This window comes from Eschrichtius robustus, chromosome 8 (genome assembly GCF_028021215.1).
Source record: "Eschrichtius robustus isolate mEscRob2 chromosome 8, mEscRob2.pri, whole genome shotgun sequence".
NCBI lineage: Eukaryota > Metazoa > Chordata > Mammalia > Artiodactyla > Eschrichtiidae > Eschrichtius > Eschrichtius robustus.
Genome location: NC_090831.1, coordinates 127,875,139 through 127,902,143, shown reverse-complemented (window position 1 = coordinate 127,902,143; position 27,005 = coordinate 127,875,139). Strand labels below are relative to the sequence as shown.

The following is a 27,005-nucleotide window of genomic DNA, read 5'->3' as shown; positions in this document are numbered from 1 at the left end:
GCCCTGTAACATAACAGATCTGACTCTCGAGATGGGTGCCTGGGAACGGCTGTGACGCCCTCACCGTCCGCTCGGCCCCTCTCAGTTTTCTCTGCGTGTCGATGAAAGACCTCTGTCCTGGCACTGCGTCTGCTCACTCGCGATCCGCCGTCTCTCCCAGTTTAGCGCTCAGCATGGTAACAGGAGCGTGAGGTCCTCCCAGAGGTGCTACCTGAGTGCTGTTGGGTCTGAGGACGGAGGCCTCTTTCCAGGTCATCCCACACGTGTTTCTAAGGACAAGCCTTTCACTTGGCCTCTCTATACGAAATGGTCCTCCTCCGGTTTCTGCTCTTTCTAGGCGGAGCACAGAAGCAGGAAGTAGAAAAGTCAGCGCAGGTACCACCCGCTCGCCATTGCCACCCTGACCGCCAGCAGCGGGATTCTAAGCAGCGCTGCTCTGTCCTGGGCACGCAGCTGCCTGAGGGTCTCGGGAACAGGCAGTCCGAGGCAGCAGGTGGTGGTGACCACACTTGGAGTGCCATGGGTCTGGATGCCCACGCTGACAGCTCTCGGATTCTGAGAGGATGGGAAGGGGAGAAAATGACAAGAGGTCCTCAGGCTAACTTTTCAAGGCACTGCCTCGGAGTCACCGGACCATCCTACTAGCCCACCGGTAAGGAGAGTGCAAAAATCAGTCTATGCTCAAGTCGGCATCACTTTTAAGGCATTTACAAACTAAAACAGTCAGCATCCATCAGAGGGAAAGCAATCATAACCCTTTACGTTTACTTGTCGCGTCAAACTCTCGAAAGATTTTCCTACCAGTTGCTTGACCTGATCAGATACATTAGAACAGGTGTTGTTTTCGTCCCAGGTTTACCGGCAAGGACTCTGGGGGAGCAAGGAGGCCAGCGTCTGGTCCAGCCCTCAGCAGGCTGTAGGTGGTGCCAGACCAGGATGGAGGTGCTTGGGGGCCTGTGTCGAGTCCTGCCGCCGGCTCAGACGGGATCACAGCACCCGTGCACCGAGGCAGACCAGCATGCGTCTCGTGTTGCTCCGTGTCCCCCCGTCATGGCAGGCTCTCGAGCAGCCCCCAGTCACCTCTTGGGCTTGGGCTGCACTAGCAAGACTTCAGGTGGGGGCTCCATGGTCTGGGACTGTATTAGGAGCTCGGGTGGCTTAAACAGCAGAAACGTGTTGTCTCCCAGCCCTGGAGGCTGGAAGTCCCAGATCCAGGCGAGGGCAGGGCCAGTTCCTCCTGAGGCCTCTCTCCTTGGCGTGTAGACACTGTCTTCTCCCCGTGTCCTCACGTGGCCGTCCCTCTGTGTGTGTCTGTGTCCTGATCTCCTCTTCGTATAAGGACCAGTCAAATGGGATGAGGGCCTACGCATACAACCACATTTTACCTTCATCACCTCTTTAAAGGCCCAATTGCCAAATAAGGTCACATCCTGAGGTCCTGGGGGTTAGGGCGTCACCTAGGAATCTGGGGAGTGGCCGCACCTGGTCGCTTGGTGGAGGGCAGCAGCGTGTACCGACTAGAGCAGCTGGCTTCCAACCCTGGCTCTGCCAGGCGGTGCTCAGGTAAGTCGCTCCTGCCTGAGCCTCAGTCTCCCCACCTGAAAAGTGGGGGGTTTACTGTGGGATCTCCAAGGTTTTCCTGGTCGCAGTGTCTGCGTTGCTGTGTCCTCAGGTGCAGGACCTGGAGGGCATGGAGAGCAATGACCTTGAAGCATCACGGTCGGTCGGGGAAGGAAGTCCCTGGGGCCTGGGGCTCCTCACCCAGGAAAGGGGGTTAAAAACGCTGGCCCCGTCCCTCTCAAAACCATTGTTTCAGGAGAGAATAAGCTAAGCTATACCCCCTAACAGATTTTTAACAAATATTCCTGAGAGATTCTGCCATAGCTCACGTGGGCGGGAGCTCCCCTTTTGAACCTGCCCTTGGGATGTAGAGCATCTTCGAATCTAAATGGGTTTAAGTTCTGATGCCCCCATAGTACGTGTGCCTTCATCCAGTGACCGTCAGGAGACGGTCCTCAGCCTCCCGGACGTGACTGAACTCTCTTATCCCCCAGTGAGAAAGACAGGGGGTGTGCTGTGCTCGGATCTCGTAAAAAGAGGAGGAGGGACACTCACAAGTGCACACATGGACACACTCACACATGGACACACACACGGACACACATGCATACACGCCTACATGCACACATAGATACACACGGACACACACAGGCACACGTGCGTACAGACACACATGCAAACACGGACACACACATACATGCACACACGCATTCATTACGCACTCATAGAGGTTCACTTAGAATGTTTCTGGGGGAAGGAGAGCTGGGCTTTAGGGTCTGGGGAAGCATCAGCCTTACTTTTTATTCTGTTCTTTTGTTCCTTCTGGATTAAAAAAAATCAAGTGAATTTGTAACTTTCTCTATTTAAAAATGTTTTTAAAGAAAGAGGGACTTCCCTGGCAGTGGTTAAAAGACTCTTGGCTTCCACTGCAGGGGGCGGGGGTTCAATCCTGGTCAGGGGACTAAGATCCTGAATGCCCATGGCGTGGCCAAAAAAAAAAAAGAGAGAGTGCTTTCTTTGCAGCCAGCGGGAACTGGTGTGTGCACGCGTGTTTCCACAACTGTGGAGACGGAACACCCGGAGCTTCTTAACGTATCCCATTCTTTCGTCCTTTTCCTCTGAGACCTCTAAGGTTTTCCAGGGAAATCTCACCATTTGCCCACAAGTACACAGATGATGAAACTGGGAAATGCCACAACAGGTTCCCCAAACGTGACTTTTCGCCTCTTCTATTCTGAGAAAGTGTTTTGCAGAGGTGGTTAGAAAGGGATAACTGTTGTGTTTTCAGTAGCAAGATGGTGAAAGACGCGCAGAGGTGGGGGACAGAAATTGTCAAATAAGGACACAGATATTGTATTGATGTGATCTTTATATTATCATCAACTAGGATTTATTGACTCTCTTCCAGGCAGTCTTTTTCGAGTATTTCTTTTCATTTTTATTCAGAATCACGGAAGAGTCCCCTTTAAAAAGTCCAAATTAGAGAGGTATGTTTGTCTGACAGGGAGGTGGAGTTGAATAAATATTGTTGAGCGAATGAACAAATTCACATCACCTCTATTACTGTTGCAGTCTTACGGCCTTTGCCCTTTTAAGCACTGTCACTTTCTTCTATTACTTTCTTTTTTAATCTGCAAAATCCTTCCGGGGTAAGCCAGCAGAGGTCAAAGCTCAGAAACAGCATGAAAAGGTCGTTCTAAATCCTCGCTTAGAGTGATTTTTAACAAAGGTTGAAAAATTGTAACATTTTTCACGTGGATAGCTGTATTCAGTTCACCTAAAATGTTTGAAAGTTAGTTTTTTTAGAGACTAATAGAATAGTTTTTAAGATGAGAAATCAAATGGCAGTGCCAATTTTGTATTTAATAATGAAAAGAAAGTATGTTTTTTTAACTTTAGGAAAAAGTCAAATTGACTTAGATGACCCCCATTTGGAGTTCACTAATGGTGATCCACCAAGCGATTTTTCTATACTTTCAAGTTTTCTATACTGTTAAGTTGAAAACAGGCTCCAGAATGAGAAAATGTGATTGAAACTTTAATAGTTTTGAATTCTGGGGAAAATTTCCCCCCAAATCACATTGTTCTTATTTTATTATTTCTATTTTTCTCACAACCTGAGAGTATACTTTATGTAGACATAATATCTCCACGAATAAGAATAGGAAACACTTGCAAAATACTTTATTTCAAATAATAAGAATGTCTTCTTCCAGTATTCAGATTAAAGGGGGCAGAATTTTGATGTTACTTTCATAAATTTACTGTGTCATTTGTGGTCAATTGTGCTGCAATCTTTGTATTTTTGCCCCCAAGGTTTTATTGATTGCACAAATTCACCTGTTTTAACATCGAATTTATGGAAAAACTAATATTAATTCTGTTGTTTGGCTCTCTGAACAAAGGCTGCTTAAAACCTCTCTTATTGATGAAGTCCAGATGGGATTCATTTTTTCTGATATACAGAACACTGGAAAATGTATCAACCTTTATTATTCCTCATTGAAATGAGCTTCTTTAGGTTTCTAATTATATTGTTTAATAAAACTAAACAGTCAATGCTATTTGCATATTATATGAAGAAGTGTCACACAACAAGCTCATAGCAGTCAATTTACATAAAAGCTAATTATAGATCTCATCAACTTAGAAGAGTTTCTGAATTCTTGCTTTCCCTGCTGTAGCCTAGAGCAAAGAAGGTTTGAATTTTCACTTCTAAATATTGACTTTTAACTAATATCAGAAGTGATTTCAGTATTTTTATGGATGAAAAGTTAGTGATTAAACTAGATGTAATATTTGCTGTAACGCAATTAAAATTTTTACATTAACTAAACCTCTAGAAAGAAAATCTTTGCAGCAATGTGAAACTAACTATCAGTCACTAAGCAGGTTAAGTACTGGTTTCCTATCTGAGGGACACTCCAAAATTGTCAGACTGTTATGAAAAAGACAGTGTACCACAAGGACAGTTTCCACATCAGACTGTGCACTGTAACATAATTGTGATAGCTATCAAGCAAGAAATTTGCTACAAGATGAACAGAGACACAGTAATGAACGAACATGGGAGGCACCCTGTAATTGACTGTTATTAAAGTGTTGTCAGAGTGCTCTGGAAGAGATCCCTAACTCGTTTTCTCAAGAAACCAAAGCCAAAACTTTCAACTACCTTTTTCCGTTTTCAAGTTGGGATCTGAGTACCTCCTCCCACTCCCATGTCATTGCTCACACAATAAGCACATGGTCAGACGAGGCCTAAAGGAAAAATAAACACGATATATACTAAGTATGATTTAGAGTTGTAGCTAGATTCCAAAATGGCAAAAGTTAGGATTTACTTTGATGAGGGTGTGCTAAGGTAGCAACGAAATTGTAACAGATCGTTTTTGTATTTATAACGTATACCAAATGAATCTGTGTGTAAAAGTAATGGCTGATAAGAAAACCCTGCCAGTGAATCGGTTTTCTCCTGATACAATGATGGCGGCCTTTTTCATTCATATTTTAATGAGGTTAGTATCTCTGAGACCCTCCTTCCAGGGTGGAGGAAATGCTCCCCTAAGATTACAATAGGAGTTGCTTTATTGACAAGTACTATTCAGAATCTTCATAGTATAGGAAGAAAGACTTAGTTTTATTCCACTTGTCTCAATACTTATTGCACTCTTATAATCAAAACACTTTGAGGGGAGAAAAAGGCTCAATTATTCCCTGAACAGTCTTTAAGTTTAGTGAATGTAGTTCAGCTAAGTGTAATCATTTTAAACCCGAATCATGTGCATTTTAATAAGTGTATAAATAGCTGCCATGCATAAGCATCTTTTTCTTTAAAATTTTCTCACAAAATCGGATGCTTTGATTGGCACTTTAGGTCAGTTTTTTAAAAATATTTCTGTAAAACGAACACTGCTAGTCTCATGTTGGGTGTTTTCCTTTCTTGCTTTCAGTGAAGATTGTAACGTGGCATTTTCTGAGCTCTCTGTCTGTAACATTTCCTACTCTTTCTACTAAAGAACATTTACTCAAAAGAGCCAGCAATTACATCAAAAAGCCAGTTAGCCTTCAAAGATGTATGAAATCAGCAAGATTCACGTGTTGATCCTTAGGTATAACATATTTGCGTTAAAATAGGCACAATACTACTATATTCAAATATGTAAAATTCCATTTTCAAAATAAGGAAAACAATCCCGTTTGGTGGAAAGTTATCATGTGGCGACTGTGTTTTAAAAAGCGTCAACGCAGGAAATAAATAATACAGCTCTCAAAAGTAAGTTGTGGAAGGTCTCGCATATTGACATCCTGATTTGCTCAAATCTTATACACTCAGGATTTTTGCACGCAGCTCAGAACGTCAGGTCAGTTTTTTTAAAAAAAAAGTTTCGAGAGTGGTCTCATCTCAACGGGAAATACCGTGGTGTGTAAGGACGGCATCCAGGGTTCCAAAAGCGCCCTCCCAATGCTCAGACCCTCTCCATTCAGTGACAGAATTGCCCCTCGGTGTTTACACTTTGATTGGGGAAGGAGAGGGTTAGGGAGGGGGAGAGAGAGAGAATGGATTCTTGATTACAGTTAGATTTTTTTAAATGAAAGAGCCAACTCTTCACTTTGAGGTTAAAATGTTGCTTTGTGGACCTGCAGAAAGTGCTACGAGCCTATTCATATGGACCAGACAAGGAAATATACTAAAGCACACGCAGGGCAGGAAAAAAGCCATAATCATTCTGTTAATGATCTGCTTGGTAAATTGTAATTTAAGAATTTACCTCTGTTTTCTAGCTTTTAAGTCCCAATACATATTTAATCTTTCGTTTCTGAAACAGATTTTCAATTTGTTTGTTAACCTATGTTTTTGGTTTTATTTACAGCTTACGATGCTTAAGTGGCCCCATTAAAGGTGTAAATAAAAACGTAACTTGCGTTTTGACGGTGCGCTTTGAGCTACTTTCTTTAGGGTCTTTTGACCGTAGACATCTAAAAGAATTAGAACACTCATTTTTTTAACTTGATATTTTAGCGAATAAAGAATGCTGCGGTACACTCCAGTTTAATAAACGACTTAATTGCAGACTTGACTGCATGGGCCTTGAAAGCAGTTCGTAATCAATCTCAAATGGAGTTTTGCGGGCAGAAGGAGGGATATTTTATCACGGCGCACGTGGTGGTGGTAATGGAAAGTTCATTAGTGCCGTTTTTCTTTGGCTCTTTCCTTTTCTACAGAGTTCGTTCCTTGCCGAGCCTGGGGAGTGACGGGAGTGATGCTGGAGTGGTTTTGGCTGGAAGCAGGGTTAAGCGCAGAGGCGCGCCGCACGGCCCGCCCCGAGCCCCGCGGCCAGATGGCAGGGAGGGGCGCGGGGAGCCTTTGTGCGCCCGGAGCGCGCATGTGAATGCCGCGCGGTCGCCGGCACCGGAAGGGTTCACACTGCGTCTGAAAGGGGACAATGGAGGCTGGATATATCAACATCGGCGAAATCGAGTTCATTTGTGATTCAGCCCCTTTCACCATGGTTGTCATGCAAACTTCCTACTTTGATCAGCAGAGGGTGGAGAGGGAGAAAGCCCGCAGAGGCCGGGGCGGCGGCGCGTCCGCGGCGCCCTTGGCGGGTCCCCGCCCCCTTCCGGAAGGAGCCGCGGGGACGCAGCATCCTGCACCTTGACCTGTCTAGACGGCCCCCGAGTTTTTGTCCCGGTTACCAAGGCCGAGGGGTGCTCTTTGACCCCCGCGCGGGGCGGAGGTGGTGGCCAAAGGGTCCTCCGAATCCTCGCTGGATTCCGGAGGGAGAGGGGCGCGCGGAGACGGGCAGCAGCTGTTCCAAAGACAGCGCAGCCGCGCCTGCGAGAGGGGCGGTTGGGTCAGCCCGGCTTTGCCCTGCCCCGCGGCCACCGCCCCTGCCCCCGGGCCCGAGCGGCCGCCGAGGGGCCACGGCGCGCAGGGCAGCGGCTGCGGAGCGCGAGGCCCGGCCTTCGCCCAGCTCGGGATGCGCTGCAGGAGAGACCCGAGCGCTCTCTCTGGCTCTGTCTGTCTGTCTGTCTGTCTGTCTCTTGCAAGTAGATAGATAATAACAGCCATTACCTGTGCTTAATGCCTTATTCTGCATGTTCCATGACTTTCCAAAATTATCACCTGTAGAAGTATAGTTTCCAGCTTGAATAGAAGTTTTTTCTTCTGTCCGCTTTCGAACAAAGGCACTTTTTAAAAACCAGAATTTAGGCTAACCCCTTAAATTATGTAAATAATAGAACTGTGCACATGTTGTATCAGGACAGGAATACTGTTTGGGGGATGGGGTGTGCTACCACGTGCATTCCGGGGAAGGTCTTTTGAATAATATCAACGTTAAGACGAGTTTCCTCCCTTTTTTGGCTTTTCTCCACAGGTTCCCTTAGCCCAGTCGGAGGCATTCCTCACGGACCTCTTGGATAAAGTGTGCGAGCGAATGAATGACTACAAGCTCGAAGAAGACCCCGTGACTAAGGAGAAGACTTTCAAGAGATTTGCTCCAAGGAAAGGAGACAAAATATACAAAGAATTTTTAAAATTCTATTGTTATTCTGATGCTTACAGACATTTGAAATTCGCGGTAAGCTATCTTCTACGCAGAGGAATTCCGTACTCCATGCACAGGTTTTGGTACCTTTTTTTTTTTTTTTTTTTTTTTTTTTTGCTGTTTGTTTGGGTTTTGGTTGAGTTTCAAGACATGCCCATTAAAATGTTATCTATTAGCTTTGTTGTCCTGCTGCTTTCTCAGTGTTAACCGCGCACTTAGTGACTTGCCTTTTGAGACACCTAGGGGCTGTGTTATTTCATCTCCGTGGAGACAGTTAAGTGATATTTTCCAGAAAGTGCGTTACAAATCCCAGTGACTTGGAGGCACAGTTTGCACGTTGCTTTGCTCCTGGGGACGGTTGGGAAGAGGACTCAGTCCGTCCCCGTGCCCGGGCAGGTCTCTTACAAGTTCCCACGTCAGGAATCAGGGACTGTGGTTCCGAGGTTAAAATCCAAATTAAAATGAATGTCGTTTTGAAATATTTATAGCCACATGATGGAGGGAGAGTGACACACGTCACTTTTTTTTTTCCCAAGGCTTCACAGAAAAGAGAGAATGTTTTTTTCCTGAGTTCATTCAAGTATTTTAGCACAAACTCAGTTAAACAAAGGTTTAGAATGATAGTTGGCCTTATGCCGCATTTCCTCCCATCATAATGTTTATTTCACGTGAATGCTGGCCTCTGGCTCTCTAGAATGTGCCTGGCCAAATATATAGCGAGAGATTTCACTTTACTTAATGCTATTTTGTCAGACCAAGTGATGGGAAAGCCTGTTTGAGAAATATCTTTGGTTCACACGTTGGCCAAAATGTCAGACATGCTGAACCCCTGGTATAAGGGCTGCAGCTGACTTTTGAAGATTTCATTTTAATTAAAAAGTCAAGGCAATAATTCAGGGCTAAAAGTACTGTAGAATGGGAATCGCAGTGAGGAAGCGTGTTTGTATCTCACAGGTCTTCCATAAACATGTAATAGTGGAATTTAAATATTTTAAAATGCCATTTAAAAAATTTTAGCTTCTCCCTTAATGAACTCGGGAAATGAGTTACTGGTCTCCAGTGAACACTCTTTACAGTCACAGTTCCTAAGCTTGTGCTTCTCCAACGCAGACACACGCTCCAGTCAGAATTTAAGATTTTGGGGTGCGTGGGTACATTTGAGCTCCCTCTTCTCTGGAAAGTCAGATTTGGGGTGGGGGGAAGCAAAGTGAAATTATGGATGGATCTCTTAAGTGGTATGAAGAGAAACTTTCCTGAGTAACTGAAAAGCCCCGTTATCCTGAGTGCAATTGAAGATGCACTTGTGTTTTGATTGCTGAGAAAGCTTAATTATTTTCACACTTCAGACCCTGTTTTAAAACCACAAAATGGATTATTATGTTAAATCTAAAGGAAACTGGTTTAACCATTTCAAGGAGCCGTGTTCTCTAAAGTTTCAAAACAAACAAACAAACAAACAAAAATGAAGACTTTCAGCTCCATAAATAGGAGCTCCATCCCTCCTGTTCCTTTCCATTCCAGTGTGAGGAAGAGGAACAAATACAAAGAACCATTTTCCTGCCTCACCCTCGTCTTTCAACACGACTAATCAGTTAGCCAAGTCTCAGGAAAATGATGCAATTAGCATTCTGGGAAGAGGGTTAATCCAATGCAGTGATGTCTTAAACCAAAAGGGCTAATAAAAATGGACCACCTTGGTAACATGATTTTATATTTTTAGCTAATAAAACTGTGACAAGTCCTTCCTAACAAGATGTCCTGTGAGTGCATATCTATCCACATATGTTGTTATTCTGTTTCTACAGTGTGAAACTAGAATGGAAGAGTACGAAGATGAAATATTCTCACTTATCGCCCAGGAGGCACACTAGCTCACTGACAAGCTGTGCAGTGAAAAATCAGGTACTGTGTCTGATGTAGCATGCGCCCTCTCCCTGGCCCACCCCTCTCTCGAGCCCAGCACTGCAGCATCTTTTTTTTTTTTTTCAAACCAAGCCTCGCTGTCTCCCTGCCACTGACGGGGTCTCCACTGAATCAGAAACGACGCCATGTGAGAGAAAGCAAACAAACAAACCTCAGGGCTATGAGGCCTTGCTGGCTGCACTTCTTCTCCTCGACATTTTAAATGAATTTTAAAATGCTTGGTTTCCAATTGGGATTGCAAGAATCCAAAGCGTTTCTCTTTTTAAACTTTTAGAGCTGGGTTCTCCATCCTGGACCAGGGAAGGAGAATCCCTTTATGACTTGTGTACTTACCTCCACCAACAGAAAGTGGGATCTTTCTTTAGGAAGAAATTTCAAACGTTTTTCTGTTTGTTTATTTGGTGCTGGATTTTTTTTCAAGTTCCTTTCCCAGCATACCTACTTCTTAAAAATTTTTTTCTGGTAGAGGGTGGAAAATAATACTTGATTCGTATTCTTAAACACACACATGCATACGTACAATAAGAAGCTAGGAAACACTGCCAGAAGTTTCTTTTCTATATACAGAGTTGAAACACAGGACCACCCTGACCCGACCCTCCATTTGGTTGAACACACACCTTTTAGTCTGTATCACGTTGATCCTTTTAAAATACATTTACAAGAATGTAGTACAAGTCGTACATTCTTTTCAGATATCTTTGAAAAAATGAATGTGATATATGGAGACACTGATTGAAAGCTGGGGGAAATACTTTGATGCAATTATGGAAGCTTGAGATGTTTAGCATTCGGCAATTGTTTATAATAAAGTATAATATACCTGCAGCCATAGGATCAAATTTAGTGCTGAAGTCCTTAAAATAACAGTTACTGTGATTAGAAGGTAAATATTTGTCATCCAAAGTTACTGAACAAGAAAGTAACAAATTTCCATGAACATGATGACGTTGTCTTACTCTGAGTAGATAATGGGGTTGTTCTGTTTAAAATCCAGTTTAGTTGGGAATCTGAAGAAGAGTACGGTGAAATGATGTAGTCAGGATATAGCCAGGAATTCAAGAGCTTTTTCCATTGATTTTGATATGTACTGTTGTAACTTGTGAAATTCACATAAATAAGTGCATAGTCACAATTTCCCAAAGAAATTATTTTGGAAGGTTTTCAAGCTATTCAGAGGTGAATGTGTGCGTTAAGATGTAAGCAAAAATGTAACGATGTTGAGAATATTTGTTTTCCTATTTTTTTCTCATAAAGGATTTGGGCTTGTCATAATCATCTGTGGTAAATGCAAATCATTTGCTGTATGAACACCTGCTCAAATATTACAAAAGTCTTGAGAAAGTTTCACCAACTCTTTGTGACAGTAGTTGCCTCAGATAATAAGGTTCTGAGGAAAGACTCTGTTCCCAAGTGCTGCAATTTGGCTTAATTTGGATAATATTAACTATCTCTTTTCATTCCTTCTGCATATTTATAATTAGAAATAAAAATTAATATTATCCTAAAGAAAATACAAGCATAAAGCATAAACTTAGGATATGTGCAATATTACCAGTGTAAAATAAAACATGATCAAATAATTCTTAATAGCATCGATTTTAAAAAAACTGATTAAGTGCTTACACTGTAAACATAAGTATCAGTGCCCCAGAACTATTGAGAACACAAGGTAACCACTCCAAAGAGTAAACCACCACGTGGCTGCTACGTAGTAAAGTGGAGTGAGTTTTTTCAGGTTGTTTCTCTGTGAAACATACTTATGGATGTTCTAAACCACTTATAAATTAAAAACTAGGAATACAGTAATCCTAAAAAGAGATAAGAATCCCTGCCCTCCTAAACCCCCACTATTATTGAAGTAAGTAAACCTCATGACAAGATAAAGAGTTTTTCAAACTTAAAAATTATTGCCAGGAAAAAACTAAAGTGACACAGCAATGAGAATAATTCCAATTAATGACTGCAGCAACGAAGATGTAATACGTTTTAACATATTGGGATGCTTTCGGAAATTTGTGTAAAAGGTGAGACTCTCGTATTGTAGAAAAAGTCCAGAAGCTTTTAAACATAGTCTAATACAAGTACAGTAGGTTTCCTACGATAGCATGACATTCACCCTCTGTTTTGTAAAGGCGATGCTTTATTTTGTGCTGTTGTACCACAGTTTTGCTATGATCCCTCTGCACGATTTAAACGATGTTTTAAAAATATGACTCTGTGTGTGTGTGTGCGTGTGTTTATTGGAGGCTATGAAAACTACATTAACCAGTAACTCTGTACCTAGTATAGACTATGAGCAGACACTGTACTGAGAGCTCGTAAAATGTCCACATTGCTTTTAGGGAGATTAATAATCTTTTCAAAGATAGATATTTCTAGGACTAGAGGTTTGAATGGAAGTTTAGTCCCTTTATATGCTTTATATGCACCTTATATGTGTGTGTGTGAATTTTGCTTTTTTCTATTTCATGTAGACCTTTTCACTTTATTTTTAACAATTACATGGGAGCAGATGAGGGCACATTCACAGACTTTAACATTTCAGCTGTAGAGGTATAATTGACCTAGAAAGTTGTAAGGTATTTAAAGTGTACATCATGGTGATTTGATATGTGTGTACATTGTGAAAGGATTCCCCCCATCTAGTTAATTAACACATGTATGATTCTTTAAAATATTAATATTCTAAGGCTCACCCCCTACACAAAATAAATGGGGAATGATGGAGGAAACATATCTTATGTTAAACTTAAAATGACTCTGTTTGGCTTTAAAAATAACAATTTCGTGAGATTTTCATAAACGTGTCATCCTTTCAACGAATGAAAAACGTCTCAGTGAAAGGCTATGGGTCTGCAGATGGATCTGCAGCTACCACTATAGCTTTATTCACTGGATAGAAGAAAAGTTATCAAATACACCCTGTTTGGGGGGCATGAGACAGTAATAGTGGTAGCAGGTTATTTCTTACGTATCTCCTTTTCCTTCCCAGGCATGAAGTAAAAGTGAGTTCATTAGATTTTCCTGGTTCAATGTTTTGTGGCACATGGCTCAGGCTTTTCCAGATTGTCGTTTTAATGTCTTGAAGTAAAAATGGTATTTTAAAATCTTAATAATATATAAGGTCATGATTAAAAAGATAGCTATACTCCACTCAAGGTAGAACATGTCACTCTAGATTATGGATAAATGGATACTCTGGTCTTTGGAGGTTTTCATTAGGTAGAGTGAGGGTATAAACACAAATACATAAATATGTTTTGTATACATATCACTTCTGCTTTGATATCAAACCTTAACATTTAAAAACATCAGACCAATGAGAATTTGTGACACGATCATTTTGAATGCCACAGATGGAATAAGGTCTCAGATATCCAGAAACGTTTAGCCTACATTTAAAGTAAAAGCATTTTGACCTTTTTGTATAGATTTCCAAGCACTAATGGGGGTGTTAAATTCTAATATTCAAAATAATTACTTTCAAGGCTAATAAATCATACAAAATAATACGAAGGCTGGCCTATTTCCTATTTTAAATAAATTACGTAGCTAAAATAAACCGTAGTCCAGTCTAAAGAGAGCTGGCATTAATTGCTGCCAGTTGGATATGTACTGTGTATCCAAGCGTCATTGCCTCTCTGCTGCTTGGATTAAATGCCCAGCGCACTGATTCCCTGTCTCGAATATTCCTTAAATACTCCCATGACCACGGGCAAGATGATACAACCCCTGGGCTTTGTTTCAGAATACTCCAGGAAAAAATACTGGAGATGGGACAGGAATAGCAGTGGCTGACCGAGCTGCAGGGGGGTAGATTACATTCTTCTTTCTACTCTTGTGTGTATTTGAAAATGTCCATAAGAAAGTTTAAAAAAAAATGTGCTTCCACAAGAATGTGCTTTTGCAGAAAGTAAATTATGACTTATGGGCTGGTGTTAAATGTGATAGTGATGCCATCTAACTTTTTTTTCCCAGGTCTGTGTGAAACTTCTACTAATCACACTGAACTCTAGGAATGACGGTGCTGCGAGTTAGAGGAGAGACAAGTCACAGCCCCCAAGGTCAATGTCTGCATTTCTGTCTTCATGTTTCTTCATGAGAAGAAACTTTACGTCTCTTGTTCGTACTGCATTGTCTCATGTTTGATATTTTATTGAAAATCTCTTGTTTGGCATAATGACGAGCCCCAATTCTTTCTATAGGTGAAGCTGAGGGGTGCATAAAACGAATTACCTTTGTAGATTTTGATATAAACAGGCTTGGCAGGAAAGCATTTAACTCAGTAATAGGAAAAAAGTGAAGACATTTCATAAATGAAATAAAGATTTAATAACGTGTACTGTATATTTCTTGCACATATACAAGTATAGTGTTCTGTTTGATAAAAACTTGATTTGATTTCATAAATACTTGATTAGTCATGAAATTAAGAAAACATATTGCTGCAAATTCCAGGTTAATTCTTCTGGGCTGTATGGCTGTCACTGAAAGAAGCGAACTCACTTTATATCAGGAATGAAATTTAAATTTCTAGAAACCTTAAGTTTAAAAACTTTTTAATTTCTAAAATTTAATTAAATGCATAAAAAACAGTGAGTACTTCTACAAGGAACAATAACTATATTGGCCTTTCTGATGCATACATCCTGAATTCAAATGATTTAGAAAGTTGATTTATTATTCATGTATTTATTATCATGTAGTCTTAAAGGATGATACCAGTGGCCATGTTTTGTTTTGCTGCAAACTCTCCTGTCGTCGTTCCTTTGTTTATTAAAGAATTTCACCTAACGTTTAGCGTGTAGATTTTACTACTAACCAACCTATCATTCTTTCTATGGATGTTTTTGTAGGTGTGGAGATGGAAGGAGAGGTGGGAACTTATGGAAAATTGCCTTTTGACCACGTTAATAACAGAGTGTAGTAATAATCTCACTCTTGGAGATTTCATTGTCTCTGTTAAGTTTACATTCATTGGAATATAACTTTAATCATTTAAAAGGTCAGGACCTATTTTACACTTGTTTTAAAGAAGAAGTTCTCATTGTTGTCTCTGAGAGTTTACTAGGTAGGATGCTTATACTTTGTTATGTGGATTACTATTTGCTAAGAATAAGCCAAGACCAATGAATCCATTTCACTGAGGAGTGGAGAGTGGAATAGAGCAAAGTCCCCAAAACAAAAACTATTTGCCATATGTTACCTGATGGCCTAGAAAGCACATTACTTAAGCCACTCAACTGACTCGTCAGGAGGAAACAATTCTTACATTTAGAAAAATTTGCCAAAGTGAAGAGAAAGAGGTTTCCATTCTTCTCCTTTTCCCACCGCAACTCTTATTAAAAGTTAGATTTTTAAAGTGAACTTCATTTATTTGGGAAAACTGAGAAGGTTTGTGATTTTCTGATACGTCTGTAGCTGGCTAAGTAGTATAGATCCTACATATTATAACCCAATGAGGCTGCACTGCATACAACTGATAAAAAATGGAAATAGGATTTAAGAATAATTAGCATCATTTTTCAGTAGGGTAGTAAAATTGTGACTTAAAACATAGTCCCTATAACTTTAGTAAACTTAGCTATTTAAGTTTAATTTAGCATTTCAAAAAATGAGTCATAAACATTTTCCTAACTTAGGCTTCCTTGGTAAATGCACTAAACTGTTTCTTCACGGGAACATGTAGAGACACTGGCACAAAGTTCCCTCGAAAACCATAACATTTGTGATTGTAGAAGTGTTGGCTGCGGTCCTTCCATACCCTCAATGGTAAATCTGACAAATTCTCACATCTAGACAGTACTAATGCTAATCGTAGAATTTGATTTTGGACTTTTGTTTCCCACCTAAAGGACCGTGGGGAGGTATGCCTTCCCTCCACTGATGGCTGTTTCTCATGGATATTGAGGCTTCTGCTTTGACTGGAGAGAACCAAACATCTTGCCTCTGATGGGGAATATCTTCAGGTTTTGCTAAATAGGGCTTTTCCGTTTTTTCTTACTTCCCAGTAAAAATAATCTTGTCTCTTGCAAGATTTTCAATATCTCACGACTTAGATAATTGTTTTCTTTCCAGATGGAACTTGTTAAACGCATGTACATGTTTGTAGTTACTGATTAACACTACATTTGAGTGAGCCACTGCATTTCTTATGGCTGCGATGACTTAAGTTTCCCTCTGGGTGTGGTGAGGCTGTGCTGCTTTTAAATGAACAATAATGAGAGAGTAGCTGACTGCTGGCTTTGCCGGGCCTCCAAACGCATTCCTGCCTTTTAATGACTTTTATTGACCAAAAACAAAGCAAAAGCAAAAAGCCAGGGGAAAAAAAAAAAAAAAGGGAAGAAAAAGAAACAAAACAACACCTAGGGTGTGACAGAAAAGTTTCTTAGAGCCCATGGAAAGCACCTAATTCTGGGTCAGAAGAGAATCTCGGAGAAAAGGTAGGGAGAGATTTATAATGCTTATTAAAATAATGTGGAGAGAAGACGTGTTTCAGGTGGATGATTTCAAATCGTACTTTTATGAGATGGTTTTTTTGGGTCTCCATGGAAGGCTTCTGTGAGCCTCTTCTCATAAAGAAAAGACCAAATTGGCTGAGATGAACAGCTTATATTTTGTTATGTGGATTACGATTTGCTAAGAATAAGCCAAGACCGATGAATCCATTTCACTGAGGAGTGGAGAGTGGAATAGAGCAAAGTCCCAAATGGGAGAGATCAATACTTGATTTACTAAAGCAAGCCCTAAAAAAAAAAGTCAATAACTGGTTATATTTTTTTATACCTATTTCTCTGCTTGGCTGATATTTATTCATATATGTAATAGCATTATCTAAATAAATATTTTAAACTCTGTATCAATCTTAAAATTCACATTGTAATGAAATATGAGAAAAAGCCAGTCTTTGATGTGATCGTGTAGCCTGTTTTAAAATCTCATACAAATCTATGAGCTAATCTTAAATCTTGAAACCCATTCAATGGCATATTTCATAGTTTTATACCAAAATGCAATTAACAATGATATTGTACTGTTACAATAAAAGGTATACCCATTAGATATGTGTTTTTATTATGATTTTTAACCTATAATTTAATTTCCCTTTATAAGTTTCTTAAATTCCTCAGGTTATTTGCTTTTAGAGCAAGGAACTAAATAAATAAAAGGTCAAATGCAATGAATGAAATTGAAATATGAAAGTCATTGCCCTTATATTACCTAGGGAAAGAGGCAGGAAATGGCATGGTTCTCTCTGGGAGTCATACTTGCTGCCCCTTGCCCTAAACATGTATTTGCTGAGGAAGCAGGATCCACTCTTTTTGTCCGTTTTCAGGACCTGCCCTGCTCAGAGGAGATGGTGATTAAATTTTATATAATATTGGCTCATTTGTCTGTAGGGCCATCACCTGAAACATCAAGCTTTGCTTCCTAAGGACAGTTTGTGGAAGTGGAGTCTAAAACGTCAGATACAGCTCTGTGCCCTTCCCGATTCTCGGGGGACTCTGGAGATGGATGGGTAGATAGAAACATAGGTACGTAGATGCAGCCTACAAACCTACATACATAGATATGAATAAAGTCAGGACACAGGTCCGCTAAAGCTTTGACTGCTCCAGGGTGATCCCAGAAAAAAAGTGTCTAGAAATTTCTTTAATTCCTTAAAGGAAAAAATGATTCCTATATTCCCATCTTGATTTTCAAGATTTTTGAGAAAGAAAAAATATACCCTACATCATAATACACATAGAAACACAACAGCAAAATATTTATGAAACATATTCGTTAAGAAGTTACTGGAAAACAAAAAATGCTCTGAGGTTACATGGGAAATGTATTAGAATGTTATTCTAATATGGCTTATTATTGTGGAGCTCAGATTTCAAGGAACTGTGGGTCAAAATTGTATCCCCCCCACCAAACATAATAGCGCAAAGTAACCCAATACATAATAGCCCAATACAATGATGTAAGCAATTAAATATGTAGAATAGAGTTGTATTCCATTGAACCAAAGTGTCGGACAAAGTTCCTGAACTGCCGACTTGGTTGATCTATGGTGCAAGTCAGAGGCATACATGCCTTGCTTTAGAGCAGACAAAGATTCTAGTAACTTCTTTCTCCTTTCGGGATTGTTAATAAACCAACATCTAAGGAATGTAAGTTACATAATGGAACGTTGGAAGCCCAATGTCAGCTAATTAAGTGTGGCTACGACTCGAAAAGATCTTGTAAGTGATAAGTTAAAATATTAATACCAATTTCAAACTTCTTGAATAGAGAGGTTGGCACCTGAAGAGTTAGAATGTATCCTGACATTTTATATTAAAGGTTTGCCTCAAAGCTGCTTTCTGAACAAGTGGGGATTTCTCTGCTGCATGTTCTCTGATATCAGCCCATGAAAGGTGACGATAATCCTGGGGGGTGACACCATTGTCCACAGAGAGAAGATTTCAATCAGGTGATCTTCATTGTCTGATAGAAATGATCTTTATGGCTTTGTTGTTCTTCATCAAAGGGCCCCGATTAAGCACCTTCATGCCCTGTGGTTTGTAGAAGAAAGCAGAGAACCAAAAAATAGACTATTTGGTCCCCATTAAAAATGGACCCTATTTAAAGCACCATGGTATTAAAACAGAGCAAAATCTAATACAAATGCAGCTTCAATAAGTGTTATTAAATTATTAGACCTTTAGGTGAAAACATACCCTCGAACTGCCTTTATATGCAATCAAAGCCGCGATTAAATATTAATGCCCTAAGATTAAAGGGTCACTTGAGTGGGTTTTTTTAAGCAATACCCCCAAATGGTGAACAGCAGATGTTGCAAATTAGCTCCATTTTGTACACTTTGTGGGCACTAAAACCTGGACCAGTTTTGAGAGTGAAAACCCCAAGGGTCTGGCGCAGCCGTAGGTAGCTGCCCTGTGTGCCTGCAGGTGTGCTGTGATTCCTTCGCGTCAGCCCTTCTTGCATCCTCTTCCTGGTGCTATGCAAGGTCCTTCCACAGAAAGAGAAGCACCTGGAGCCGCGTTTGTGTTAAAAGAAAGCCGAGGACAAGCTGCTGATCGTCCATTCGGATTAAGGGTGTGATACATTCAGCCTTGAGAAAGGAATACTTTTTTCTTGTTTAGAAATCCTTTTGCTTCTTCTGAGTGTCTGAGGCTCAGATCCAGCAGAGCCTTAGTTTCTGTCGTTGCTGTGACTCATTCCCAGCAGTGGTAGCTCCGTCTCCTGCACTAACCCGGCCCGGATGACCTGCAGCCACCCCAGGACTCAGGCCCAAGCAGGGGGACCAGAGGCCCTGCTCCTCTCTGGTGAGGCTGTCACGTGGCCCTTGGGGAGCCCCAGAGCACTGGCACTGAGGGGGCGCCCCGGGCAGGTGAGGGGAGCGGGGCCCGGGGCGGGGCAGCCCCTTGGTCGTCCGTGGTGTCCTGCATCCCTGCTCTGAGCAGCCCCACGCCCTTGAACCAACTGTCCTTGTCCTGGGTCCCATGGGAGCAGAGCTCTCCGCTGGCCAGCCCGTTGGGCTCACACAAAGCCTCGTGAACAGAGGGGGGCGCGGGAGCTGACTTTCTCCCATTTGTTTTCATAGATCTGAACCCCGGGAGGCAGTCCGGCTGGCGGCCCTTCTCTTAGTCTGGCAGCAGAAATGGAGCTTCAGAGTCAGATCTGAGTTAGCAATGTACCCAAACCCACCCGCTCCCCGAAGCCCCTCGTCCACCCGCAGACTTGGGGCAGGCGGGCCCGTGACCTGACTCCGCCCCGCGAGCCAGGTGGCCACGTCGGCCGGCACCACTGCCGGACGCCTGGCACCTGCCCTGTGTTGGGCTCATTTCACAGCAACTGTCCCCATCATGACTCCCCCCGGTCAAGCCCCCCAGAGCTGAGACGCCCCTGCTCTCTGCACGCCTGGCTGTGCCCAGCGGGCCCCTGCCCGTGACAAGGCCCCGTGGTGGGTGCTGAGAGGGACACAAGGAAAGGTGGCCATGCCCGTGAGCAGGGCACCCTCCATGCCCCGTGGAACGGGACCCCGCCGTGGGAACGGGGAGGTGAGGAGGGCGACCTCGGCAGGGTCTTTGGTGTGAGAGCTGGTGCCTCCTTGAGTGGACCAGGGCCGGTCTCCTGTCTTCCTCCTGCAAGGGTCACCTCTTCCCGGGCGACCAGCCCCTTAGAGATCAGCAGTGGTTGCAGAGACGGAAAGGGCCCTGCTGGAGACAGTGAGGAAATGCTGACACTAGGCCCTGCCGACGACAGCATGTGGATTTGGAGACTGTACGCTCCTGTCAGTGGCCTTTGGTGGGAGTGAGAGAAGGAATCTGATAAGGCGAGGAGATCGTGAAGCCTGCCCGGTGCCGGGCGCCGAGGACAGAGGTGTCTTCGCCCCGAACCCCTCAGGGACACGTCAGTGGAGGAGCCTCTCCGCAGGTGGACGTATCCTCAGCCGAGGGGCAGGGAACGGCCTGATCTCAGTCTGTTCTTGGTTTTGCAGGGGGACTGGCAGGAGGGCTGAGGGGGCCCCATCTGGCCCCCAGGGCCTCCACTGTGCACCCAGGGGCCCCACCATCTGGGCTTCCGTAGAACTGCAATCATCTGGGGGCTTGGGACATGGGCATTACTTGAGAGTCAAGCTACACGCAAGCTCAGATTGGAAAATTATTTCATCTAGTTTTGGTAAATTTCAGTACAGTAGAAAGCACTTAATTTTTTTAAGTATTTTTCTTTTTTAAACAATATATTTATTTATTTGGCTGCATTGGGTCTTAGTTGCAGCACTCAGGATCTTTCGTTGTGGCACGTGGGCTCAGTGGCCCCGCGGCACGTGGGATCTTAGTTTCCCAACCAGGGGTCGAACCTGCATCCCCTGCATTGGAAGGCGGATTCTCAACCACTGGACCGCCGGGGAAGTCCCCAAAGCACGACTTTTTATTGGGTACTTTAGGTTCTTACAGAGCTGAGGGTGCATGAGAGGGGGTGGATGCTCTGTGATCCCTTTAGAGCTTTTATGTTTGTGTCTGATGGTGCACCTGTGACCAGCCTGTGTCCTGGCAGCCTGGCAGAGGGAGCTGAGGGGCCATGCCCAGCGGACCTTCTTTTATCTACGGGTCACCGCGCGGACCTCCAGCCTTGCTCTGCTGCTTTACCTGCCGGCTCGACCTCTGCGGTCGCGAGCCCCCTGAGTGGACATTGCTGGTCTGTCTCCCCATCCTCCTCGGGAGACCACATCCAGGACCACCTAAGTGCCTGCTGCCCCCTGCTCTCTCTTTCTGGGGCCCACCGGGGCCACGCCGTGGGAACCCTCGGCCCTCTGAATGTTCGGGAGGTGCCATTCAGACCAGAGCAGATGGCCCAGGACAGGTGGGTGACCGCGGCCACCTTAGTCTGCCCCGACAAAGAAAACTGCAGAGAAGGGCATTTCCGCCTCTTTAGCGTACCTTTCCTTCTTTAAAACCAGACAAAACAAAATGAAAACCACAAAGCCCCCTACATTCTTTCTTATAAGTAAAAAGAAATACACATATTTAGAAAACATAGATTTTTTTTAAAAAGGAAAGAAAACTTTTCTCAACTTCATCACCCAGCTGATTGTTTACCTCATGTATGTATGCCTGTGCACATATGTGTGTGGGTACATGGATGTGAATTAGACGTCTTTCCTCCTGCCCTGTGACTGGCCTTTTCACTCAACGTGTTGTGAGATCCTTTCCATGTCGTTCCACCTTCTTCTACACCATGAACTCTGGGGGCTGCCAAGTGTTTACCTCCTGTATCACACATGTCACATGTATTTAATCTCCTATGTTAGGTCATTTAGATTATTTTCGATATTTTTATTATTGTGAACAAGGCAGAGGAGAATTCCGGTGGCTGAGTCTTTAGCAAATTCAAGGGAATTCCCTGTGGATGAATCTCCAGAAGCGGGAGTGCTGGCATAAGGGCACGTGAATGGCCCTGGGTCCCGGGGCAGCCCTCGTGAGGCCAGTTCCTCACGGTCCAGGGAGGCCTAGGTCCCTATTACCCACGACGCCCTCGGAGTCTAGGACACCGCCCGTCCTCCTGGGGAGATTTGGCATCCAGGAGAGCTCTGCCCTGTTTGGCAAATTCTTTTGTCTTCAGTCCAAGGACAACAGAACCTGGACCAACCCACACCCGCCTGGAGCGGTTCCCGGGCTGTGGGCCGGGGGGCTGGTCACCCAGAGTCGGGCTGGGCCACGCCACATCCCTCCCCATCTGCCCTGTGAGTGCTCCATTGCTCTGATAACTGCCATCGACTTTGCGTCAACGACACAGGCGGGCGCTGGTGGCTGATGCAGTGCCCATGTGTGCCAGCACAGTCAGCCCCGGGAGGAGTGGCCCAGGCGCCATCCTGCAGGAACTGGCTGCTCTGAACACGGACAGGTCAGGAAGTCACCCCAGAGCCCTTTAGCCCCCTAGAGCCATTTCACTGAGCTCATCATTGCAATACCAACAATGCTCTCTGAACTTGCCCTAAAGAGCCGCTGGTCCTTTAGCAATGTTCAACCCCCTCAATACCCCTCTAAGCAGAGCTTCTTGACCTTTTTTTAAATGCCATGGCAGCCCCGGGAACCCTCCTTAGACAAAGATGTTTAAATGCGTAAAATGAAATACACAAGACCTCAAGGAAACCAATTAGATTAAAATAGTTATAAAATATATTTTAATTGTGATGTGTGCTTCTTTACTGATACGTTAACTAACAAGGTCCAGCAGCAGGTCTAATCACTGATTCTGAAGCAGCAGACGCAGAGCAGAAACGATATTATTATCTGCAACAATTGTAACATGATACAAAAATATCGTGGTTTAAATTGGCAACAATGTCACAGGCAATACAATCCTGCTGTAGCATCATTATGTCTATTTCATAATGAAAAGAACTGGTAAATTTCAGTTAGAGAGCGATGAGGAGAGCAAGGATGAATTTTTCCCACCCAAATTCACAGAACCCAGGTGAAGAACTCCTGCCCTAAAGCAAATAGAAATAAGCAGTCTTGTTTAGAGGACAAATGAGGCACAGAGAGGCTAACGGTTTGGTCCGAGACCACACAGCAAGTTAGAGCCCCACTCTGGTACTCCTGTCAGAGGTGCTGACCAGTTGGTCTGTCTCAGCTTCTCCCCTCCTTAGCCTCCAGTCTTAAAATGAATACTAATCCATGATTTCATCCTGAAATGCTTCCAAAAAGATCAATCGACTACATTTGCTACTATTAATAAAGCTACAAAACGTTCTCAAAAGCACTTTAGGAAATGGAAAAAGCTTTATGGATAATACAAAACGCAAATCCAAACCCCATAAACAGACTTGCTCTACCAGGGGGAATTAGAAGATTCATTTCAACTGAGGAAAACCCAAAAAAATCCAACTACTGGTGCCCTTTTCTGGGGGGAGCGCTGTAAAATTAGTAACAAGGCTGCTTGAAGAAATCCTTCAGACCAACGTTCAGATTTAAAAGAAATATTTACAAATAAGTCAACTGTAAGCTCCACTTACTATGTTTTGGTGGCAAAGGGAGATGTGACCATTGGGTCTTCGGGACCTGCGTTGCCAGAATTCCTTACAAAATTAAGCACTCTGAAGGAAGTATACCCCCCAAATAGACTAATTTCATACTTTTCCAGTAATATATAGCCAAAAGAATGGGACAGCACATGATTATTTCTTCATCTAACTAATAATCTAAATGAAAAGGTGGGCAGTTGGACTGTTTCTCCCTTTTCATAAATTAAAAATAGATCTTCCCCTGAATTTTGTCTTCCTGTCACTTTTTCCTACATCCCAGGGCAGCAGGGTTACTGACTGATGGACAGTCATCCCTCCTTTACGCAAGATGCTCTGAGCGTCCCAGTGAGCTCTCACGGAGGAAGCTGACACCCACTCCCTCTGCCACTTCCTTGGGGCTGTCTTCCTGTCCCACATCCCCCTGGCATTTGCATCTCTGCTGCATCACCTTTCACCATACTGCCCCCACCCCAAATCTACCACCTCCTCCCCAACTCCTGCTCTGGGTCTACCAGCCTTCATGGACGAAGATGGCTCCTAGCCTGGCTCCAGCTGCCCCAATCCTCCCAGCATCTGCCCCCCATCCTCTCTGCATCTGTCCCCCCATCTTCTCTGTACCTGTCCCCCCATCCTCCCAGCATCTGCCCCCCATCCTCTCTGCATCTGTCCCCCCATCCTCCCAGCATCTGCCCCCCATCCTCCCTGCTCTCTGCCCCCATCCTCCCAGCATCTGCCCCCCATCCTCTCTGCATCTGTCCCCCCATCCTCTCTGCATCTTCCCCCCATCCTCCCTGCTCTCTGCCCCCATCCTCCCTGCATCTGCCCCCCATCCTCCTTGCTCTCTGCCCACCTCAACCTTCTCTCACAGCCCGAGTTCTGCCCCTTCTTGCTTCCTGTCCCATGTGTTTTCTCTCCAGTGTTGACCCTTCCCACTCTCAACATTATTCCTGCTCCTTCCAGGTTTCTTGATCCCAGTTTTCAAGTGTGACTGCGTATTTGAAAAGCAGGCTGAAAATATTGTGAAATGATCTCCACAGCAAGTCTAGTGCATCCATCACCTCACTCCGTTACCATGCTTTTTTCTTGTGATGCGGATTTTTAGATTTGCTCTCTAGCAGCTTTCCTGTAGGCAGTACGGTATTGTTAACTGTGGTCATCAAGCTGCACATCACGTCCTTTTGCAACATATACAAATACTGAATCATTACATTGTACACCTGAGACGAGTATAATGTTACATGCCGATTACATCTCAATAAAACTATGTAATAAACAAGAGGCAGGTGAGTGGTGCTGGGGAAAGAGCTTGCAACAGAGGGACCCGGGGAGACCTTGGCCTCAGCGGTCAGCTTCCGTCCTCCCTGGGCACGAAGGGCTTGGCTGGACGGTTGCTCGGGTCCTCTGATGACTGCGGTTCTGTGAAATTCCGGATGCCGCTGGCCGTGATGAGGCACTTAAGTATTTGCTCTCGTGGTTGTTTGCGGTCCCCAACCTGCCCTGTCCTGTCTGTTTCAGTCATGTTTCTGTCCCCACATCCCCACGTCGGGCTGCCTGCCCTCCCCCCAGTGCCCACACCCACGCGCTGGGAGCCCCCGAGGCCTCCCCGGCCTTCTCGGCCTGGTCCTTGCTCTCTGGCTCAGATGCTAATCGGCGGCCTGCTCTCCCCTCTCCACACCTCCTCTCGTCCTATCAGCTCCCTTTGCTCTTCCAGCCTTTGTTGGATTGTCTCCTCTTTTTCCTTTTGTCTGTCGGTTCCCTAAACTGTTTGCACATTAAAAAAAATTTTCTGTCTTCCACGTCAGCCCATTCTCTCCTGCTGTATCGCAGCCCACAGCCATGTTTCCTGCAGCCTGCCATGGATGCCTGAGGCCAACCATGGCAACCGTCGGAAGGGACGGGCAGTGATGCCTCGGGTCAGCCCTTTCCAAGCCTCAGCTTCGCCTCCTTCTTGGAGGAGGGGCTAGAAGCAGCAGCCCAGGACTCCGGGGATAAAGGAAGAAGGTTCTAGATACTCAGCCCCGAGTCCAGGTGTTTAGGCAGCTCCCCCTCGGGGGCTGCTTGGCTCTGGGGCCTGCCGGGTGGAGGGGAGTTTTGGTGGAGAAATAGCTCTTTGCTCTATAGTGTTGCTAAAAATTAGCAGGCAACTGCAAGCAAACGAAAATAACTCCTTAACTCCGTGGAGCAATCCCAACGCCAGGAAGAGTTTCGGGCTCGGCCCAGGGGCCCCTCCCCTCTGTCCTTCGCGTTAACACTTTCTGACAGGTTTCCTTCCTGGGAAAGCTCAGCCCCCTGAAGTCTGAGTCTTCCTGACTTCCCGCCAGGGCTGCCCCGATGTTCTGTGGCCTCACGGTCCCCACCGAGCCCTGCGGGCAGGGGCAGGACGCATCCTGGTTCTGGGTCCTGATTAGAAATATAAAAGAGTGGCTCTGGTGAGAGCAGCTGCCCCTTCACTCCCTGGGCTGCGCACCCTTTTCTCCCTGGGCTGAGCGCGTCCCACCTGGAAAGACTGCGTGCACAGAGCAGGCAGCCGAGCGTGCAGGCCGGGCGGCCGCTGGGGCGTGGCCCCTTCACCCTTTGCCTTCTGGTGGCTTCTGAGCCATGAAGTCCTGGTCAGTGGTGCTCAGGACAATCCCCGGAGCAGGGGGGCCGGGCCAGGGGCCGGGACCCTGGGAAGGGGGGTTCCCCAGCTAACACTTCCTGTTCTGAAGGATCCCTCCTTCCCGGTTTCCTGGTGGCCGGCCCGGGCTTGTGACAGAAGAGCCGGCTGAGAACAGCCAGCGGCGCTCGCAGCAGAGCGCAGTCCTTGGCTTGTGGCGATGCCACCCCCGAGCCTTGGTCACCCCCGCCTGTGCCGGGTGGGAGGCGGGGGAGGGCTGCTGCACGGGGCCCCTCTCCCCGCTGCTGAGGAGGACCATCTGGGCCCAGGAGGGACAGATGAAGGCCTGAGCCGGAGGAGCAAACCTGCCCTGCCCACCACCCAGCGCCGCTCTGCTCGCTGCTCCCCTGCCTCTCAGGCTTGTTCCTTGGGGTTCTACCTCCGATGCCCTAGTGCCCCATGCTGGCCTCGCCCTTCTCTCCTGGCCTCTTAGAGGCCACCTCCCTCCAATCTGTCCTTCGTCTGCTGCCAGACACGCCTCCAGAGCACGCTTCTCACCACAGCTCCTGGATGTCGTCCCCACAAATCGGGGACCCCTGCCACCTTCAGCGTCACCTTCTACGGCCGGCCTCTTGGTCCGGTGGGCAGTTCTGGCTTTCCCCGGGCGCGCCTGCCTCCCTCATCCCAGGCACGTGTGCTCCCACTGCCGTGTGCACGAGTTCTCATGCAGCCTCCCTTCCCGGGATCCCCGCGGTGGGGCGCTTGCCAGGAGTGGGACAGAAATCCAGACAGAGGGACAGGGGACACCGCTCCAGGGAGTGCTGGCCGGGCTGGATGTCCGGGTTCCAGG

The 27,005-nt window shown here is 45.0% G+C and overlaps 1 protein-coding gene across 1 annotated transcript in view; it reads left to right on the top strand.

Annotated features, from left to right (window-relative positions):
* The window catches only part of CNPY1 (canopy FGF signaling regulator 1), a 37,060-nt gene extending 23,007 nt beyond the window's left edge, over window positions 1-14,053 (top strand). The window contains 3 exon segments of the mRNA XM_068550391.1: window positions 7,941-8,144; window positions 9,917-10,013; window positions 14,016-14,053. Coding sequence (XP_068406492.1) covers window positions 7,941-8,144; window positions 9,917-10,013; window positions 14,016-14,053 — 339 coding nt within the window.
* The last annotated feature ends 12,952 nt before the right edge of the window (window positions 14,054-27,005 follow it).